The following is an 18,973-nucleotide window of genomic DNA, read 5'->3' as shown; positions in this document are numbered from 1 at the left end:
ATTTTCTCTGTGCCATGGTGACGAGGCGTGAATGATCGATTATCGATAATTGCCCATTTGAAACTATGGTAAAAGATCGATTGTTAAGGTATTCGTTGCGAACACCCTGTTTATCGATCATTTTCCATAGGTTTAAATGGCAGATTAATCGATATATCGCAAAGTACGCCACGCCACTGCTGTGCCGCGGCGGCGTATTATAGTGCACTTCTTACCTCCATGATTTGCACACGATCTATACGTAGAACTTAAGAAGTTGTGAAACTTATTCTAATGAAGTAATGAGATGATTCTCTCCTTAATATGATAAGATAATTTTTTAGGGTTTTAAGGTATTCTTTATTGTATTAAATAGACTGCTCGAAGTTAATGTAGGTAGGTAAAATGGATATATCTCATTAGATCTTAAATTATTTTTTTCTCCTGTCGTTTGTGCTGCCAGGAGTGTGTGTCAGCAAAGGTGGGGGACTATGAAGGGGTGTAACCGTAAACAGATGTGATTTAGAGACTGCCCATTATGTTTGCAACGGTTATCCAAGACCAAAAACTTTTCTGCGATGAATACCTACACACCTTAAAATCGAAAAGAAGAGGCATTGACACAATTTTACTGTAACTTTTTTTCCGTGCGTTAAAGTACCAAGATCAAAATTTTTAAACCGCTGAATATAAAATACCTCTCTTCAACTCATTTGGCAGCCAAAAAATTTTGACGCATGAGGCTCATCTCAAAACTGCAACCCCCCTCCCCCTCCTTCCGAAAAAAAGCAGTTTCTGCCTCTGATACAAAAGCGGAGCAATTACTTAAAGTAAATTGGGCAAGTTAAGTTGTTTCAGTCAAATTTTCATTTTGCACGCGTTCCTCAGTTTATATAAGCTCTGAGATGCCAAGTTTTTTTTTAGTTTTTCTCAGGCCACTTGAGCTTTTGTTCATGACATTATACTCAAGGTTCTTGATATATGATTCAACTTCCTGGAAAACCTAATGACTTTGCCGGTGCACACTTCAACTGCACTTCTCTTCAATCTTACCTAGGGTCCTCGTGTTAAACATGACTTTTATAATTCTGTTACTCTGATGAAAACTGTTACTGTACACAGCACTTAAATGAAATTTTGCTTTCCTAGTTTTGTTTGTTTCAATTTACATCGTCGAAGTTTATGAATCTAAGTTCTTCTTTGTTTAAAATGCGCTTGTTTAATTTTAAAAAAAATGTACTTAGTTTTTAAATTTTGTATTGAGCTTACTTTCTTGTTGACTAATTGTACGGAAGCTGTTTTTCTACGGATAATATTAAACAAAGATTGAAGGATCGTAGTATAATAAGAGTTGTTGAATTCGAGTTAGTAGTTGAAACTAGAGCACATGAAATGCACTCAAATAATGATTGATTTAAATAGGTATAGAGGTAAATGATTACCTATGATACTTCATCGGCTGTCAGACCAATAAAAAAGTATTTTTACCAAGTTCTTATTAAACTTTTTCTAATAAAGGTTGATGTCAACCTGATAGTTATGATCGATTAAGAGAATCAGCCGTATGATAAGTATTTTTGCGCTGGAACAGTCTTAAATATGGAATTTGGTCTAGAGAAGGAAATAATTACCTAACAGTCTTGACAGGTAGGTAAAGAAACATGGATTTATAGTTTCTTACTTTTTTCTGTTTTTTTCATCTTGTTTTCATTATTTACCTTCATATTTCTTGTTGATATAAATGAAGGAAGAAAATAATTTCCTTCTATCCACCTCTGAATCATGTTATAAAGTGGGGAAAACGTTTGAAATGCTCTAAACCAGAAGAAAGCCAGCTTTTATTTTTTACAACCAAATAATATTATTGAAGAATCCTCAAATGTAATCATTGAGGTGATACAAAAGTGTTGCGTTATATAGGGATTGAAATCGTAATTTTCAGGAATAAATGGAATATATCATGCTAATAAAATAGGCGACCATTCTGATTAGCCTTTTTTTTTTCGTTTTTATCAAAGATGAGGAGCGATTAAACTTGATACCTAAACGGAATTAAGTGACCTATGTTATGCATTAACTTAATTAAGCATCACCAATAATACCCAATATCCTTTGAGTTCCGTTCTCACTTTCTTCTTCAACTACTCTCTTCGAGAATGCTTGTATTTTATTTGTCACCAATTATTTTGCCTTTTTATACCGTGAAATATATTAGTTGTGCCTTTCTTGTTGGAGGAACAGCTTCCATTAATGCTCTAGGTTCTATTCAATTTCTTCGTTGATTTCACCTTTTGAGAAATTGTGCTGAGAGTAGTTTTAATATTGTTGCTGATTCTAATAAAATTATCTGAAGTAATTCAGCCTACTCCTGAAAGTTTCTTACTTAACCCTTTTGCTGTCTCTGTGTTTTTTTGGTTTTTTTTGGTTTTTTTTTTTTTTTTTTTCTTTTAATTAATTTGCATCCCTCTACATGTGTACATCTATACATGATTCTTGACCAGAATTTTATGTGAATCACGATTCGCGCGACGAAAATTACTAAAACCAACTCCTAACGAAGATATTCACGGTTTTTTTCACCGATTGAGCACAGGGAAGAATTTTATGAGTGCCGCCGCTCGCGGCGCACCATGATCCAAAACTCAAGAATAGGAAGAAATAAGACGGATAATGACTGGAAGATCACGAAGTTTCATAACTAATGTTTCTTGAGTCGCTAATTTTGAATTTGATGTCAAATTGCCTACATTTTAACACCCCGACCTATTAATTGTGGGCAAGTTCATGGCACGCTGCGGCGCGGCGTGCAGCCAGCTCGAAACGCGCCCCGGCGCCTACAAACTTAAGGGGATACTTCAAGCATTGCATAATGCGTGAAGTATCCCCTTAGGTTTGTAGGCGTCAGTGCGCGTTTCGCGCTGGCAGCAAGCCGCGGCTCTCCCGGTGGGCGGGTGAGGAACGATTTCTTGCAGGAGAGCTCCCTGGCGGAGAAACTTGTCTATCGTGTAATTTTTTTTTTTTTTTTTATTGATTTTTTTTAATTTTTTTCTTTTTAAATTTTTGACTTTTACAATTACGTACTGGTCGTGTGCAGTAATTAGTGAACTTTCAACGCTATAGATGAAGTGTAATAATGAAAGGCGGGTCGTCCACCATGCGCGCTACTGGTCGTTTTGTGATGAAACTTGCTTTAAGTGCCGCAATTGTCAAGAATTTTAGTTTTACAACTTTATTTGAATGATAATCTACCGTTTTAATATCTTTAGAATGAATTTTGAGTATCAAACGGTTCCAAAACTCGGAGATTTTCACGAATCATGCGAAAACCGCTAATGTCCAGAGTCTTTTCATTTTAATTATTCCGTCCCAGACAGAGGAGGAGCTGGAAACTGTTAGGGATCCTTTTCTACGATCCTCTCCTGTAATAATTAACTTCTGAACATTTTCTAATTCCGCATTTTAAAGGCTCCTACAGTTTTTTGCAGTTCTCTCAAAAAAAAAGAAAATGGACATTAGCGGTTTCCGCATGAGCCGATTCAAATTGAGTCCATATTATTTAGTTACATTTTTTCCTGCGCTTGTTTATTTTTAATCCTTCTAAAAAATGATCAAAGTGATTGATAGAGGCTTAGCATGAACACTTTTTGTCCTCGCGGTCAAAACTGCAACAGCGGTAAAGGAACACTGACAAGGCCGCAGTGTGGAGGCTGATTTAATATCAATCTTAAATCGCATTGCTAAGGCGCAATGATACAACTATACGTACTCTCCGGAACGCGTGAGGTATCACGCCACATTTGAAGGCGTTTTCGAATTTGCCAATTTTAGTAATCCAGAACCTTACGTGTCATTGATTGGCGTCAACCAAAACTGGCCAGCAAATATTAAGCACTATTGCAGCCCTTCTTCAGAACATGTACTAAAAATTCTGTTCCTCAAAAGCAGAAAGAATGCAGTACTTTTTCGATGCCTATTAAGTTGATTGTTAAATTGAGTCCATATTATTTAGTTATATTTCTTCCTGCGCTTGTTTATTTTTATTCCTTCTAAAAAATGATCAAAGTGATTGATAGAGGCCTAGCATGAACACTTTTTGTCCTCGCGGTCAAAACTGCAACAGCGGTAAAGGAACACTGACAAGGCCGCAGTGTGGAGGCTGATTTAATATCAATCTTAAATCGCATTGCTAAGGCGCAATGATACAACTATACGTACTCTCCGGAACGCGTGAGGTATCACGCCACATTTGAAGGCGTTTTCGAATTTGCCAATTTTAGTAATCCAGAACCTTACGTGTCATTGATTGGCGTCAACCAAAACTGGCCAGCAAATATTAAGCACTATTGCAGCCCTTCTTCAGAACATGTACTAAAAATTCTGTTCCTCAAAAGCAGAAAGAATGCAGTACTTTTTCGATGCCTATTAAGTTGATTGTTAAATTGAGTCCATATTATTTAGTTATATTTCTTCCTGCGCTTGTTTATTTTTATTCCTTCTAAAAAATGATCAAAGTGATTGATAGAGGCCTAGCATGAACACTTTTTGTCCTCGCGGTCAAAACTGCAACAGCGGTAAAGGAACACTGACAAGGCCGCAGTGTGGAGGCTGATTTAATATCAATCTTAAATCGCATTGCTAAGGCGCAATGATACAACTATACGTACTCTCCGGAACGCGTGAGGTATCACGCCACATTTGAAGGCGTTTTCGAATTTGCCAATTTTAGTAATCCAGAACCTTACGTGTCATTGATTGGCGTCAACCAAAACTGGCCAGCAAATATTAAGCACTATTGCAGCCCTTCTTCAGAACATGTACTAAAAATTCTGTTCCTCAAAAGCAGAAAGAATGCAGTACTTTTTCGATGCCTATTAAGTTGATTGTTAAATTGAGTCCATATTATTTAGTTATATTTCTTCCTGCGCTTGTTTATTTTTATTCCTTCTAAAAAATGATCAAAGTGATTGATAGAGGCCTAGCATGAACACTTTTTGTCCTCGCGGTCAAAACTGCAACAGCGGTAAAGGAACACTGACAAGGCCGCAGTGTGGAGGCTGATTTAATATCAATCTTAAATCGCATTGCTAAGGCGCAATGATACAACTATACGTACTCTCCGGAACGCGTGAGGTATCACGCCACATTTGAAGGCGTTTTCGAATTTGCCAATTTTAGTAATCCAGAACCTTACGTGTCATTGATTGGCGTCAACCAAAACTGGCCAGCAAATATTAAGCACTATTGCAGCCCTTCTTCAGAACATGTACTAAAAATTCTGTTCCTCAAAAGCAGAAAGAATGCAGTACTTTTTCGATGTCTTTATGTTGATTGTTAAATTGAGTCCATATTATTTGTTTATTTTTCTTCCTGCCTGCGCTTGTTAATTTTTAATCATTCTAATATATTTTCTTTGCACTAAATACAAGCCTACCTTGAGCACACTTACAATTTGCGGTCAAAACTGCAACAGCGGTACAGGAACACTGACAAGGCCGCAGCGTGGAGGCTGATTTAATATCAATCTTAAATCGCATTGCTAAGGCGCAATGATACAACTATACGTACTCTCCGGAACGCGTGAGGTATCACGCCACATTTACAGGCGTTTTCGAAACTGCCAATTTTCCAAAACAGGAACCTTGCGTGTGCGTCGCGCTTAGATAGGCGTCAACCAAAACTGGCCAGTCGTCGCATTGATTGGCGTCAACCGGCGAAACCCGCGAATGTCCATTTCTTTCAATTTTGAGATTTTTGGGTTAAAATAGTCTCGGAGGTCAGACACACTCATTATTGTGGTGAAAATGTTTGTTCTTAAGGTTTGAAGCCCTTTTCAGGGGGGGCCGTGGTCCGAATCATGCGAAAACCGCTAATGTCCATCTTTCGTTATATGCCTCATTATACTGTACAACAAACCAAAGTAAAAAAATGTCTCCTGGACGAAATTAGGTGATCTTTATGCATTTTTGACGCTTAATCCGAATATGACCTCCGTTTTTTTCCATCACCCTCCAATTTTCCGGAAAAGCCGATTTTACTAGGAAAAATTACCATTTTCGGGCATTTTCAGTATTTTTCCGACTGCTATCCCCTGCATAATGTAGGTAAAATTTTTCGTAGCTACGAGATTCAATTGTGCCGATGTCTCTTTAACTGGTGAGTCCGGAAATGACTTTGATTTTTCCCGTTCACCTCTCTTTTTTCCGGGAACGCAACTTTATCCCGGGAAAATGAGCAAATCCGACGCATATTTGTCGTACATGCGTGTCGTACACGAAAACTTGGCTTTACCGGAAATCTGAAGCGTGATAGAAAGAAACCGAGGTCATTATTCGGATTTGGCAGCTCAAAATACATGAGTAGCATGCTACCACGGGTCCAGGAAAATTTATAAAAATACATTGCATGTACGACAAATATGCGTCGGATTTGCTCATTTTCCCGGGATAAAGTTGCTTTCCCGGAAAAAAGAGAGGTGAACGGGAAAAATCAAGGTCATTTCCGGACTCATCAGTTAAAAAGACATCGGCACAATTGAATCTCGTAGCTACGAAAAATTTTACCTAGATTATGCAGGGGATAGCAGTCGGAAAAACGCTGAAAATGCCCGAAAATGGTCATTTTTCATAGTAAAATCGGCTTTTTCGGGAAATTTGAGGGTATTGGGAAAAAACGGAGGTCATAATCGGATTCAGCGCATCAAAATACGTAAGGGTAACTTTCTTTACCCGAAAGGCATACTGAAAAGTATGCGTTTTCGATGATTTAGAACCGACCATGCACGAATCATGCGAAAACCGCTAATGTTCAGTTTATTGCTGGTCGTTTTGTGATGAAACTTGCTTTAAGTGCCGCATTGTCAAGAATTTTAGTTTTACAACTTTATTTGAATGATAATCTACCGTTTTAATATCTTTAGAATGAATTTTGAAAGTATCAAACGGTTCCAAAACTCGGAGATTTTCACGAATCATGCGAAAACCGCTAATGTCCAGGGTCTTTTCTTTTTAATTATTCCGTCCCAGACAGAGGAAGAGCTGGAAACTGTTAGGGATCCTTTTCTACGATCCTCTTCTGTAATAATTAACTTCTGAACATTTTCTAATTCCGCATTTTAAAGGCTCCTACAGTTTTTTGCAGTTCTCTCAAAAAAAAGAAAATGGACATTAGCGGTTTCCGCATGAGCCGATTCAAATTGAGTCCATATTATTTAGTTACATTTTTTCCTGCGCTTGTTTATTTTTAATCCTTCTAAAAAATGATCAAAGTGATTGATAGAGGCTTAGCATGAACACTTTTTGTCCTCGCGGTCAAAACTGCAACAGCGGTAAAGGAACACTGACAAGGCCGCAGTGTGGAGGCTGATTTAATATCAATCTTAAATCGCATTGCTAAGGCGCAATGATACAACTATACGTACTCTCCGGAACGCGTGAGGTATCACGCCACATTTGAAGGCGTTTTCGAATTTGCCAATTTTAGTAATCCAGAACCTTACGTGTCATTGATTGGCGTCAACCAAAACTGGCCAGCAAATATTAAGCACTATTGCAGCCCTTCTTCAGAACATGTACTAAAAATTCTGTTCCTCAAAAGCAGAAAGAATGCAGTACTTTTTCGATGCCTATTAAGTTGATTGTTAAATTGAGTCCATATTATTTAGTTATATTTCTTCCTGCGCTTGTTTATTTTTATTCCTTCTAAAAAATGATCAAAGTGATTGATAGAGGCCTAGCATGAACACTTTTTGTCCTCGCGGTCAAAACTGCAACAGCGGTAAAGGAACACTGACAAGGCCGCAGTGTGGAGGCTGATTTAATATCAATCTTAAATCGCATTGCTAAGGCGCAATGATACAACTATACGTACTCTCCGGAACGCGTGAGGTATCACGCCACATTTGAAGGCGTTTTCGAATTTGCCAATTTTAGTAATCCAGAACCTTACGTGTCATTGATTGGCGTCAACCAAAACTGGCCAGCAAATATTAAGCACTATTGCAGCCCTTCTTCAGAACATGTACTAAAAATTCTGTTCCTCAAAAGCAGAAAGAATGCAGTACTTTTTCGATGTCTTTATGTTGATTGTTAAATTGAGTCCATATTATTTGTTTATTTTTCTTCCTGCCTGCGCTTGTTAATTTTTAATCATTCTAATATATTTTCTTTGCACTAAATACAAGCCTACCTTGAGCACACTTACAATTTGCGGTCAAAACTGCAACAGCGGTACAGGAACACTGACAAGGCCGCAGCGTGGAGGCTGATTTAATATCAATCTTAAATCGCATTGCTAAGGCGCAATGATACAACTATACGTACTCTCCGGAACGCGTGAGGTATCACGCCACATTTGAAGGCGTTTTCGAATTTGCCAATTTTAGTAATCCAGAACCTTACGTCGCATTGATTGGCGTCAACCAAAACTGGCCAGCAAATATTAAGCACTATTGCAGCCCTTCTTCAGTACATGTACTAAAAATTCAGTTCCTCAGAAGCAAAAAAAAAATTGCAGGACTTTTTCGATGCCTTTATGTTGATTGTTAAATTGAGTCCATATTTTTTAGTTATATTTCTTCCTGCGCTTGTTCATTTTTATTCTTTCTAAAATAATTCCTTTGCACTAAATACAAGCCTACCTTGAGCACACTTAAAATTTGCGGTCAAAACTGCAACAGCGGTAAAGGAACACTGACAAGGCCGCAGTGTGGAGGCTGATTTAATATCAATCTTAAATCGCATTGCTAAGGCGCAATGATACAACTATACGTACTCTCCGGAACGCGTGAGGTATCACGCCACATTTGAAGGCGTTTTCGAAACTGCCAATTTTCCAAAACAGGAACCTTGCGTGTGCGTCGCGCTTAGATAGGCGTCAACCAAAACTGGCCAGCAAATATTAAGCACTATTGCAGCCCTTCTTCAGTACATGTACTAAAAATTCAGTTCCTCAAAAGCAGAGGGAATGCAGAACTTTTTCGATGCCTTTTAAGTTGATTGTTAAATTAATGGCTGCTGTTGTTAGTTGGATTACACTTGAGGGGCTTAGAGGACAAGACGCATAAGGGCAGTTTTCGAAAAATTGAAATACTCATGGACACAACGAAAGCTAATTTGAAAATATATTCTGTGGAAAATTCACAACTAAAACACAACTTTAAAGCATCAAAAAGTGAGTTCGAACTTCCTTCCTGCCATAAGGCTCCATGTAGTTTTGAAACTTTGCACAAATATTTCTTGAAATAACAAAAACTGCACTTACGCACTTTGTCCTCCAAGCCCTTCATTTTTCAATGAGGAACCGCTATCTCTGGCTCTCCCATAAAAGCACATGTCTGCATAGGGAAACCAATGGCAAGTATGTTGTTTCTAAAATGGGCCAAAAATAGTGGTTCCTTATTTCAAAATGTAATTCAGTTCTCAAGAGTTTTCTATATGGCATCACAATCGTTTTTACCGTGAAATCCTCATTGCCAGAATTCAAATGACCCATGTTGCACCGTGGCAGCGTTCCCAAAAGTTGCACATTCTCCACCGAAAAAATTAAATTTTCACAAAGGCATCGCTGATGTCAATCCCCCAAATTTCTACAGATAACATTTCCGCAATTTGCACCATTTTGCTACGCATGCCGTGATGAAGCACTGCTCATTCGGACTCCCGAGGATTTATGGTGAGCACGATTGTGAATGGGACGTACTTAGAAAACCACCGACCGCAGTCATGCGTTGAGCCTGAGAAAAACAGAACGCCTGCAATTCTTTGTGTATGCAACGTGGACATCCTGAGAACACGAATAGTTGCATCCGGAACTGACCATTGAAAAAGCCGGGCGCCTTCAATTTTTTTCAGCTTGTTGCAACAAAATGTGTCTCATTGCATTCATAAGTCGTCATTGCGCGAAGATACGGCGGTTTCAGTTTCAATTTGAAAAAAAAAGTAAATTAATGATATGAATATATGTATAAAATTGAGGCTATTCGTGCGGCAATTTCTCACCGCATTTACAAGCTTCTTGGACTTCAAAATTCCTCGACTTTTCAGGTATTTTGAACATAAAAATCCCCGACTTTTGCCTGGCTTTTTGATGGTTCTTTTTTCTTTCATTCACGTGGTTTCTGATCAAAAATATTTATCACGAACAATTCTGAGCGCAAATTCAGCACGTAACTTGAGAAAAAATATATCGACGACGTAAAACCGCAGTCACTCATCTCGTTTGCGGTGTCTGAAAATCTCCGTCTCTATGTTGTTTTTTTAAAGGAGAACAAATTGACATCATTCCTAGAAGTTTTTGCAGAATTTTCTTCGCACAGAGAAGACAAATCAGGGCAGTTTTAAAGAATTGCCGTTGAGTAGTTTTCCATTTAAAAAATAAAGTATGACAGGAAGTCTGCGATGTCGCAAACCGAGTTGTGTGATTGCCGACTTACACCGTCGATATGCAGCAAAATTCCCTGACTGTTTCCGAATTATTATGGGAAACAGTCCCTCAGCTTTAGAACCATGGGGCAAAACCCTGATTTCTGATTGGAGTACCTATACAGTCTGAACCAATTGTAAGATTCTCCGGATAAAAGCTACGACTTTAACTTCTGATTAGTCCGATCTTACTGTGGCTAAGGAGCCACCCATCCATGTATCTGTAAAAAATGGAAGGCCCTGACGCAGTCCCTTCGAAAAGAAAAAAATACGGTCGGAGGGGGAATAAATAGGAATATTAAAGAAATACTTTTGGTATATATTTCAATTCAAATGCAGATGACAAAAACATTCTTAAAATATATGTTTCAGACCTACGAATGAAAGTTAGATTTTTATCAGAGATGCATTTTCCAGCAAGCTAATTTACTGTGGAGCATAGATAGACTTTCCATACATATAACAGCTATTGAGTCAAGTAAACAGATCAAAATTTGTTGAAACGTGACCGAATCGGTGAAATGAGAATTGAGACCTTATTTTCCGGGAGAAACTTTCCCTTGACTTTTTACAAAAACTTAAACCACATGCTCGAGTGTCATGTGCCTTGTGATTGTATTTCAGTTCATTCAGTCAGAAATTTCAACAAATTTTAAAAAAAATTGAAGTAACCCTTAAACACAATCACTCAGATTCTCAAAAAAAATAACTAACAGATAGAATTTAGAATTTAAAATCAAATCGTGATTTTCTCATTGAACAAAGCAATGCATTGAAAATCGAAAATTTCTATTTCTAAATTTTTCTTCACAACTAGAGATTATTATTAGAGATGGAATATTCCAAGACTGAATTCAGTTTTACAAAAATACAATTACAGAGAAATTATCCAATAAGTACCTAACTTTCATTAGTATATTTTAGAGTGGGTAACTCAAACTTATATTTTAATGCAAGAAAAAAAAATTCTCTTGAACTGCAGGATAATAAACGCAACAGAAAGGAGCGGCTAGTTGAGGCAAAAAGAAAACCTTATTTCTCCCATGTCTTTTCGAAAATCTACCTTGATAAAATTCAGTCACGGCAAAAATAAAATTTTGAAAAAGTAAGAGATAATTAACTTATTTTAAAGGAAGGAAAACTTAAAAACAATTGTATTCCAAAAAAAAGGTAGAAACTTCATTATAAACCAAGAAAAAATAATAATTGACTACAAAATTTAATGAAAACAATAAGAAAAGATTAAGAAATACAAATACAAAATAAAAAACAAACATGTAATTGAGAGTTCAAAAACAATACAAATGACACTCGGGTGCCTCCAATTGACAAATGGCTTTTTTAAAGGTTCTTGTGCATACTTCTATTTTCCACTATTTCTCCACATAATGCAATTTTTTTTTTAAAAAAAATCTATCTAAACTATGATTTAATCCAACTGTATGAAATTCAAAAACTGTACCAAGAATACCTACATTGAACCATACACCAAACGTTATAGGTAAGTATGACTTGCTTGCAACTAACTCAATTTAAAAGGATAAGACTCACAAAGTGGCTGAACAGTTGTGAGCCAGATGGAAGAAAGAGGCTTCATATTCTGATCTATTAAAGAGATTTGGCTATTCAATAGCATTGTAGGTTTATGAATGTCACTCTGATACTGTTACACTATAGTTTAAACGCAATTTTATTGAATTGAATGGACATTTCCAAATTAAAAATGGGCGGAAAAATCTTTCATTTAATCAGTTTACTTGAGCCAGAAATTTATAACAGAAAAAGTTCAAAGTAATTACAAAACCTCAGATTGAGAGGAAACCAGGGTTATGAGGTAGAGGGAGATGAACAGTTGAGAAAAAATGGGGACACTTTTCAACACAACAGGGACTTAAAATCTAGAAACTTGCATTATCTATCTTACCACAATCATCATTGACAATGTTTATGAACTGCAACATGAGTCAGACTGTACAGAGGATGTCTTGGGTAAACTTGCTGTTTGGAAAAAGTAACTGATTTTGAATAATCTTAAGATGGAGGCACCCAAGCCAACTAAAGTCAGAAAAAGTTAGGTTCAGAAATTCTAATTTTTTTGGGTTCTTTCCTCAATGAGGAGATACCTCTAAGTTTTCAAGAAACCTATGTTTCTATTTAACTTAATAAAGCTCAGTTTTTACAAGCACTCAAAATTATAGTGAGACAAAAACATGTTGAAGAAATTAAATTTTACCTAAATGTGACACTCTCTGGAAAAACCACCCATGGCTTTGCATACATCGAGATGACTTTTGTCTAAATGTAAGTCGTTCACTCTTTAGAATGCTCAGAAACTAAGGATATGGACAACTATGGAGCAATTACAACTGTGAAGAAGGACAGTAGTTTCTCTGCCGAAATGAAATCCTACTTTTGCATGATAAGGCCATTAATCCTTTTTTAACAAAGCAAAGCCATTTAGGTCAACATACTAAATACAAGCCATTAAAAACAATGTATTGCTTAACCATATTCGTTGTTATTATTGCCCTCAGAAAAAACCCTCTTTCCCCGCAGGGCAAGGGGCAGTGATCCAAAGCGCATTACAATATGTAAAAATTTAATGAGGAGTTGACAGAATATCTATTAGGGTATAAACCCTAAGAAGAGAAGAACTCACTGCTGTACTACATCTTGCAATATCCTGCTATTTAATTGAGAACTTTTAAAGAATATCTTTGAAAGAAACAGGAGGCTTCCACTTGTTATGAAAGTATTCTGTAATCCAGTAACCTTTACTAAATCAATGATCAAAGGTTACTTCAACATACACTTAATCCGGCTATTGGTCCATGACAGTACCAAAAGTGATGCAGATCTGTGACTATGCAGCAATTGTTCTAGATTAACCGTAAAGTATATCACATTGTTTACATCTTAAATGTTTTACTACTTTTTGAAAGTTTGAAAAATACTTCGTTAATGTAAAGGAATACAGAACTGGTTGTACATCTCACAAAGATACATTTAGGTTGATACTAAAGGCAAAAAAGATACATAGAATGACAGTGGCTCAAATGTTAGATTTCTGATATGGAAAATAACATGAATACAGGAGATAAAAAGATCAAATAAAAAATAAGAAAATAAAAATAAAATAAAAATGAAATGAAATAATAAAAATAAATCAAATAAAAAAAATCAGAAGCATATTGTGGGAACAGCCATTCGTAGGAATTAAGACTGAGATTCTGCTGCCTTGCAACAAAAAATAGAAAAAGAAAAGGAGAAAAAAAATTTAAAAAAAAAAAATGAAAATAAAAAATGTAAAAAAAGTGCTTTCAAAACTTTTGAGAGAGCAGAAAGTCAGTCAAAATTAATTTAGACCTAGGTTCCAACTTTTTGAAACTAAATCTAGAACTTTCAAAACTATTTAAACTCCATGCAGCACAGACTGAGAAGTCTTGCCTCTACTCACAATCAGTATCATAATCTGGCACTAGCTGTTTCTTTAAATTCATAAATCATAGAGATATAATCTCTTAAAATACATAATTAGCCAATGGATATGGTGCGAAACCTTCTATAAATGAAGTCAATGAGAAAAATAATTTATTCTTTGTTGCAGCAATTTTTTTAATTTATTATCTTTATTTTAAATACCAATGACTCGAAATTCATTACCGGCAGTAATCAATTCCGACTGACATCTAATTTAGAATTGGATGAAACAGGTGCTTGCAATGAGAGATATAATTTGCTTGCATGATGGATTAGATTTTAGGATTGTTGAGAGCTAGTTTTGGCTGCTCAAACACTTCTATACATGGAGAATGACTTTCCATGAGACAGATTCTTCGGAACTTTCTGTGTGGATAGACTCCCTTCACATAGGTAAGTTCTATTATAATGTTTTACAATTTAAATGACACTTCAATTAAGGCTGGTCAATTTGAAATTAGTTGACACATGTTGACAATGATTAAGTTCTCTCTGCCTGTCATCATACCCCACTCATGGCACTGAGACAAAACAGAATCCTCTTCAAAAACTTTTTCTTCATCATTTGGTTTTAGTGATTTTGTTGACTACACGAAGTATTCTTCATCCAAATGATTGTCACTCTTTACTATGTATCAGCATTGTCACATAGTATCCATTTTTCCAACTTGCTTGAGAGATCGACAATGAAACCTTTCTGCTGAGCAATTTTAAACTGTTTCTATGATAAGCCAGCGCCAACTGCCTTATACTTATCCAAGTAAAAGAGTGAGAACTTAGAAAAGCACATGTAACTTTGAGAATCAAATTACACTTTTGAAAGGAATGGTAGTAAAAACGATTTTCTCCCAGTCAACCAAATTGACTAAATTTCAGCCAATCGGAACTCAATTAATATCCTTCCATTCCATCTAAAATACTTTCTGCTACTTTTTTAGAGGCCATTTATAAATTACGTAATGCTCTAGGGGGAGGGGAAATCAAAGAGAGCATTACGCCATTTTGTTTCTACATTTTTAAAGATAGGAACCTATGTCACAAAAGCATTACATGGAAGGAGGGGGGGGGGGGTCAAAAATGCCATAAAAGAGCATTGCGTAATTCATGAACGCTTTCTTAGTTGTGTTCATGAAGAGATTAGTCCCGAAGAAAAATCAAATCCTCATTGTCTTCCTATTTCTAAAAAGCTCAAGGGCTCCAATTCTAACAATGAAACAGACCAGAATTCCAGATTGGACCAACAATGAGCTTCAAAAATTGCCATTAAAGTAAGGGTACAAAAATAGGGGATAATGCTTCCTAGAAGCACACATTCAACAGAGGTAAAATTGAAAAACACTAGACACGGAGCAGGAAACAAAAGATGAGAGATTCTCAGTTGTATTTCGGACAACTTGTAGGAAGGATTTGCGGTTTTCGCTGCTTATCAGTGGCTTGAGAACTCAAACCATCTTCGCACACATGAACAACAATACCTGGCTGCGTACTTGACGCAGCATGAAGCTCGTGCATTTTACCTGCAGAAAAGAAAACAAGTGGCTCAGAGCAGCTGATAACAATACACACACATAAATCACTAATCATCAATTCTTCTTCAAAATACAGACATCATCAAGGTTAAATTGTGTAGATTGACCAATGTTGCAGCTGTTGAGCAAGTAGCCAAAATTTCAGCTGCATAAAACTGCACTGCCGTAATCATTTTCACAAAACTGACAATATGAATGATAGAAAAAACTGGTTTCAGGAACTTTTGATGAGCAACAATCAAAAATTAATACAAATTTAAAGTAGGAAAATTGCAATACCATTATTACTAACATTATGATGTCCTCTACTTAATCTAAAATAATTTTTATCCAACGCATCAGAAAGTACAGATGATTATGGGTCCAATTGTGAGGTGAAAAACTTAGAGACATGTTACCTGCATAAATGAGTAGTTGGATACTTACCTCTCACAATTGCGCTGGCATCTGAAGTTTTTTCATTGATCAGCGATGATGCTGATTTGCATACTCTCACATCAACTTTACTCAAATTTTTACCCACATAGCTAACTTCTATTTTAGTGTTGCCCTATTTAATTGGATCTCTTGCCCTCTATACTCTCTGCAACACATCATTCTTCATTTATCATCATTGTCAAATATCTGTCGACATTCTTAAAAAAGTTGTGCACATCCTAAGTACAAAGTAATTCCAAAACTTATTCGCATGTCGTCAGAGATCAAATTATCAATGTCGGCGCTTCTGAAATGTACGAAATGCCCAAATACTACTTACCAGGTGTTAAATTTGCAATTGCAGCTATTAGATCATAATTAACTAGCGGCTCATTTTCTTCTCTTGGTTCCCAACCCAAAGGCGGAGATGCAGGGGGAGAAATTAGGAACTGCTTTACGGGTGCTGGTAGTTGTAAATGCCGGTCAGCTACATCAATGGGTGTCACAGGCTAATACACACAAAAAAAAAAACACTGTATACTAAACAATTAATAATCTATAATTGGCTAAATGCAAAAACTGCGAATCTCAATTGCAATGTTTAGAAACCTCTAATAACCATGAACCATTAACGAAATTAAAACGGAAAAACTTTTCTGCTTTTAGAGGCTGCACTAGAAATGATCGAGAAATTTTAAAAAAGTACTCACTTGCGCATCAATTAATTATTATCGCCGACGCGTTTTGCTCCCGCCCGTGGAGCGAAACACGTCCACAATAATGATTAATTGACATGTAAGTGAGTACTTTTTTAACATTTCTGACCATTTACCATGTTTCATTCCTTTATAAAGAGAACTACAGTCTACAATGAAAACAGTGGCAGCAGAGGGGGAGTTCAGAAGAGCGGTTGGATCTATCGTTAGAGGGTTGAAACGCACGTATACGGGCACATTTAAAGGACCTGCACTTGCAAAAGCCAATCAAACCTATAACTATGAATTCAACTGCTCTCTTGATTCCACCTCTTAGCTGCTAGGTACTTCTTGCATCGTCGACTATAATTTAACTTAACCACCTAGTGGTGCTCAGCACACTCAAGGGACATTTTCTCAGCAAATGAAAATATATGCCATAATTTGAAAATTTAAGGACAAGGGCTCATTTGCAGATTATCATCTGCCAATAGCCAAATATTTATAAGTTTCAGCTAATAAATTCTCTGGTTATGATGATGATTTAAAAAGGACAAAAAAATGTATGGCATCAGAGAGGCTAGAACAAGCATGTAATTTCAGAGCTACATTTTGAGATTCTGCTAAAAGATGAAGTTAATGCAAAGGACCATCATAATCAAAACCTGAGCAACCAATACCTGAGCAAAGTAACAATTGATGATGTTATCGCCGAAACGTGTCTGATGCAGATGAATGCGGGCTTTCGCAGCAGCTGCTGAGCAACCATAATCCACTCGCATGCGCCGGAAACTTCGGAAATAGTGAAATGAAACAGGCTCACCGAACCTAGTGAATATTTCTTCAATTTTTTGCTGTCAAAATAAAAGTACAGATTATTAACTTTCTGATCCGCAGTGCCTTATATATGGATTGCATTTTGCAAAAGGGAACCAAAAGCATTCCAATGTAACTAGGATTGTGAAACTATCATTCATTGCAATAAAATTACTGGAATCATGCAAAAAATTAAATTTACAAAGGTAATTTTCATCTTGAATTTATAGTTTATTGGGAGTAAAGATAACATTTGTTTCCATGATCAGTTTATACTTGCAAGGTAAAAAGAGTTGCACAGTCTTAGCAACATTGGAATGCTCTTAGTTCCTTTTTGCAAGATGCAATCCATATATACTACCAAAAACATGCAAAAAAAGGCAATAGGGCAGATTTCAAAAACCTTTCCAGTTTTTTGCTTCTCAATCTCATACTGATGCAAAATTAAGTAGAAGAAAAAACAAAAAATAAAAGAGGAAGTAAAGAATAAACTTAAAATCACTTTCGAAATTTAGGAGCACATTTTAACTGGGCGTAAGAACGAGTAAATCCGACCTGGCAAGAGACTTAAAAGAAAAGGAGTCGTCCAAACAGCCAATAATTTTTTGGACTAGGGCACTGTGTCCAATACAGCAAGATGCATTGGCTTGGTACAATTTTTAATTCAAGGATTCAAGAAAGAACCATACATTGTGTTCTACCTCAATTTCTTAATGAACTTTTGACCATTCCGTTTCTTCGCACAGCTTTGAATACATTAAAATATTACCAATTTAAAATTCACGAGCTTAGTTATTCACACTCATTGGCTATTCATAGTTTAGAATTTTGTTCATAGTCAATCAATTTTTTTTGTTTTATTTGTTTACTGCTTATTTCACTGCATGACCTTTAGTGTCTGCTACCCGCACATGCTACAGAGTAAGCATTCATCTCAACTATATTCCTGATGAAGGTTCGGTGCATTTACATGCTAGTTATTACAAAATAAGAGCAAATTCAAATTCTAAAATATAAATAAAATAAATATACCTTCAAAGTATCAGACTTAAATACATCGCTCGATAGATTCGTTACAATTAAAGATGTGGGCAAATCTTCATCATTTAAGAGCTCTTCAACAGTTGATGGTTCTCTGCTTTGGGCATACTCTGTTTCAGACTTGTAATGATTTAAACTAGGTAATCCATCTGTTTCGTTGATAATCATGTTTTCTTCATCTAATGCCTCGTCGACATCGATGACCATTTTACCCTCTTCCATGGTCAGATTTGAGAAAGTTAAAAGATCACAGCTCGGTGAACTACCTCAGAGAAATAAGGTCGGGATAATGTTTGTGTGTTTGTCACGCTTAAAGACTAAAGCTATACTCCAAATGGAAATTCTGGTAATTGGAAAAGATCAACATGATTTCTGTGATCAGCTGGGATGTGCACGGTCAGGACACTGATAACAGTTCGATTATATTGTGAAATCCAAATATTCTGTAAAATCAGATGCACTTCCAACGCGTGGAACCCTGAAAAAGATTCAAGATAATTACTCCGAAAGATTTAAAAAAAAACACGAAAGATGTGTAACACGATCACACGACACTTCAGAATCCGAAATTGCTGAAAATTTTTATGTGTTATCATCT

At 36.3% G+C, this 18,973-nt stretch overlaps 1 protein-coding gene across 1 annotated transcript; it reads right to left on the bottom strand.

Moving 5' to 3' along the window:
- Nucleotides 1–10,695: 10,695 nt before the first annotated feature.
- Nucleotides 10,696–18,971, bottom strand: sra (RRM_RCAN_like domain containing protein Sra). The gene is made up of 4 exons (XM_019055996.2): nt 18,367–18,971; nt 17,199–17,372; nt 16,164–16,332; nt 10,696–15,394 (listed from the first exon to the last, which is right to left on the bottom strand). Exons 1-4 carry the CDS (start codon nt 18,595–18,597, stop codon nt 15,252–15,254), a joined length of 717 nt encoding a protein of 238 aa, XP_018911541.1. The 5' UTR covers nt 18,598–18,971; the 3' UTR covers nt 10,696–15,251.
- Between the last annotated feature and the right edge of the window lie 2 nt (nt 18,972–18,973).

This window comes from Bemisia tabaci, chromosome 2 (assembly GCF_918797505.1).
Source record: "Bemisia tabaci chromosome 2, PGI_BMITA_v3".
NCBI classification, from domain to species: Eukaryota; Metazoa; Arthropoda; class Insecta; order Hemiptera; family Aleyrodidae; genus Bemisia; species Bemisia tabaci.
The sequence above is the reverse complement of the archived record's forward strand: the minus strand, read 5'-3'. Positions and strand labels throughout refer to the sequence as shown.

Bases quoted from the DNA above. Each gene is read 5' to 3' on its own strand.
- sra (XM_019055996.2), bottom strand. From the start codon at position 18,597: ATGGAAGAGGGTAAAATGGTCATCGATGTCGACGAGGCATTAGATGAA. The intron at 16,333-17,198 runs GTATTGGTTGCT...TGTGTGTATTAG, and splicing joins TCAATTGTTACTTTGCTCAG to CCTGTGACACCCATTGATGT. The intron at 15,395-16,163 runs GTAAGTAGTATT...TCTTTTCTGCAG, and splicing joins AATTGCAAATTTAACACCTG to GTAAAATGCACGAGCTTCAT.